Below are 3,229 nucleotides of genomic sequence, written 5' to 3' on the forward strand. Positions count from 1 at the left end.
GACAGCCCCGATGGCCCAAGACCTCAGACCACAACCCCATGCCTGGGCCCCAAACTTCCATCTCCCTTGCACAACCGGCTCCCTGATGGTCCTCCAGTTTCCCAACCTGAGTCCACGATGCCCCCGCTGCCCCTACCTGGGCCCCCAGGTCACGCTCCCGCGCCAGCCTCGACAGTGTCCCCATCAGGCTCCGGGACAGCATCTCCAGCTCGGCAGGTGTCAGCTCCCCAGGCTCTGGCCCAGACAGTGCCAGCACCACGCCGGTCCCCGGCTGGGTCACCTGGGGCGCAAGGAGAACAGTTCAGTGGAAGACGCGGAGCGGCAAGGGCGTCCCAGGCGCCATACCAGTCTGGGCTGCCGACCCGTCTCAGTACCTCCTGGATGGCAGCGGCCAGCTCACTCTGGACCTCGAGACTGAGGCCCTGGATGTGGTGGATGAAGAGTTCCCGGTGCTCACACTGAGGGGCAACAGGAAGGGGAGCTGGTGCAGGATCTCCCTCCTCTGCCGCCAAAGCTCGACCCTAGCCTTTCCTTCCCACCGCCAGCTCACCTGTACTGACGCTCCCAACAGTAGCCGAAGAACGCCTTCCAGCTGCTCCACCGCTTCTTCTGCAGGGCACATGCCACAAGGGGTTAACTGGGGCGGGGGAAGGTAGAGTAGTGCGGGGGCAGAGGCAGGAGGGGGTGGACGGGAAGAGCACCTGAGAGGGGGTCAAACCCCAATGTCTGGAGGTCTGGGGGTGGCGACAGGATCAGCAGCTGGAGCTCCTCCTGGAGGCAGAGGGGCAGACTATACGAGGGGCCTTCCCGAAGGCTTCCCCTCCGGTCTTCACCTTTCCCTCGAGGCCCCTTACCTGGTAGAAGTCCCTTAGTCGGCTCCACAGGTGGCTCAGGTTCCACACTCGCCAGGCAGCAGGTCCGTCAAGGCCTCGGAGCATCCGAGGTCCCCCTCGGGAGCTGGGGGCACTACGGGCGGGAGGTGGAATCGAGGACCCGCCTCCCGTCAACAGGCCCCGCCCACTGCCCATCAGGCTCCGCCCACCCACTTCCCCTCCCCTAGGATCCTTCCCCGCCACCTCCCCGGCCCGATGCCCCTTACATGATGCCCAGCACCCGGAGGAGCAGGGCCCCATCGCTGAGGCGCAGGAACCTCTTCTCCAGCCAAAGGGGCGGCTCTTCCTCCTCTTCCTCTTCTTCCCCCTCCGACTCCTCCGCCTCCCCGACCAGCCTGGCCAGTCCTAGTGCCTGTGAGGAGCCCAGCGGGGTCGGCCGACCAGCAGAGTGAACCCTGAGCCCCTCCGACCTGCCCCAGTGAGCCCAAGCACCCCGTCTCACCAGTCCTCTGAGTGCCTCTGGCCCCTCTTCCCTCACTACAGCCTCCCCCCACCAGATCTCCATCCCCCACATTTGAACCCAACCCTCCCCCAGCCAGCCCTAACACCAGCCCCTGGCTGGGGCTCACTTCCCCTCCCCAACCCGCTGCCACCTGCCCCTCACCCAGGTAGCCAGACTCCCACTCAGGAAGTCTCTGAGCCTGGGCCCCTTGCCCCCCTCCATGCCCGGGTCAGGGTGCCCGTCTCGCTGTGGCAGCTGCACCTGCCCTGAGAGGAAGAGGAAGTCCCCGAGTGGGGGATCCCGGGGCCAGCCACAGACACCCTGTGCAGCTTCCTCCTTCCGGGTGCAGGCGGGCCTGGGCAGTCTGAGTCCTACCTCAGCCCCCACCTCACCTCCCTGCATCCTCCCAGCATCTCCCCAGGGCTAGCCCAGAAGTCGGCGGTGGAAGGCCCACAGCTCCCCTGGCTCCATGGACAATAGCGGAACAGCGCTTCACCTCTCTGGGCCTTGTTTTCTCAAACTGAAACTGGAGAGGATGACCCCAGCCTGGGGCCTCAAAAGGGCTCTGGGCCTTGCATGGTGAGTCTGGGCACCCACACACCCATCTTCCCAAATGCCAGGCTTCACTCACTACAGCGTCCTTTCTTTTCCCTTCAGTGTTTCTCAAACTTATCCAAACCACATCCCCAGCCTGAGAGGTCTGGTTCAGATGCTCCTCCAAGAAGCCTCCTCTGAACCCCAGACAGAAGGGAGCATCACTCCTGTGACCTCACCCCAGCCCATCCTCTATACACTCGAGACTGTTGTAGCCATACTAGGTGCTATGAAGGGGAGGGGATCTGACCTTGGCAGGATGATCAGGGAAGGCATCCTGGAGGAGGCATGAGATCAGGGATGGCTGGCTTAACAGAGCAAAGTGGAAAGGAAGGGAGGGTATTCCAGGCAACAGGAACAGAATGTGCAACTGTTCTGAGGCAGCTGGAAGTATGGTCAGCATAAAGATTGGAAATGATGCACGTTTTATCTATTCCAAGATGCTTAATGTTCACATTTTACTTTTTTATTTTTTTTTAAGAGACAGAGTCTCAATCTGTGACTTAAACTGGAGTACAGTTACAAGATCACAGCTCACTGTAACTTCAACCTCCTGGGCTTAAGCAATCCTCCTACTTCAGCCTCCTGAGTACTGGGACTACAGGTGTGTGCCACCACACCTGGCTAATTCTTTTGCTTGTATTTTGTAGAGAGACTCTCGCTATGTTGGCTGGGCTGGTCTCGAGCTCCTAGGCTCAAGTGATCCTCCCGCCTTGGCCTCCTGAAGTGCTGAGATGACAGGGCGTGAGCTGCCACACACAGTCCCCATTCTACATCTCTGAAGTGAGTTTACCTGGTACAGTTGCTGTCTGGCTAGCTGCAGTCCCAACATCACTGTCAGGACCCACACCTCAAAAGCGCCAGCATCAGATCCTTCAGAAGAGTGTCAGCAGCTTGGAAGAAATCCTAGAGCAAGTGGAGCCCTTTTTAGCCCTGGGACCCAAATGGTGGGAATCCCCAGGGGAAGGGAACCAGGCTTGTCAGTGTGTCAGTGACACTGCCTTTTTTTTTTTTTTTTTTTTTTTTTGAGATGGAGTCTCGTTGTTTCCCAGGCTGGAGTGCAGTGGCATGATCTCGGCTCACTGCAAGCTCCGCCTCCTGGGTTCACGCCATTCTCCCGCCTCAGCCTCCCAAGTAGCTAGGACTACAGGCACCCGCTACCATGCCCGGCTGATTTTTTGTATTTTTAGTAGAGACAGAGTTTCACCGTGTTAGCCAGGATGGTCTCGATCTCCTGACCTCGTGATCCGCCCACCTCGGCCTCCCAAAGTGCCGGAATTACAGGCGTGAGCCACCGCGC

The 3,229-nt window shown here is 59.8% G+C and overlaps 1 protein-coding gene across 1 annotated transcript; it reads right to left on the bottom strand.

Annotated features, from left to right (window-relative positions):
• Positions 1 to 29: 29 nt before the first annotated feature.
• Positions 30 to 2,413, bottom strand: LOC111534747 (coiled-coil domain-containing protein 88B-like; the record flags this gene model as incomplete). The annotated part of the gene is made up of 7 exons (XM_023201276.3): positions 1,498 to 2,413; positions 1,100 to 1,245; positions 855 to 966; positions 702 to 771; positions 551 to 609; positions 375 to 458; positions 30 to 280 (listed from the first exon to the last, which is right to left on the bottom strand). Coding segments are annotated over exons 1-7 (962 nt in total), but the record flags the coding sequence as incomplete, so codon positions are not given.
• Positions 2,414 to 3,229: the final 816 nt, after the last annotated feature.

The sequence above is a fragment of the Piliocolobus tephrosceles genome, unplaced genomic scaffold, assembly GCF_002776525.5.
Source record: "Piliocolobus tephrosceles isolate RC106 unplaced genomic scaffold, ASM277652v3 unscaffolded_25309, whole genome shotgun sequence".
Lineage (NCBI taxonomy): Eukaryota > Metazoa > Chordata > Mammalia > Primates > Cercopithecidae > Piliocolobus > Piliocolobus tephrosceles.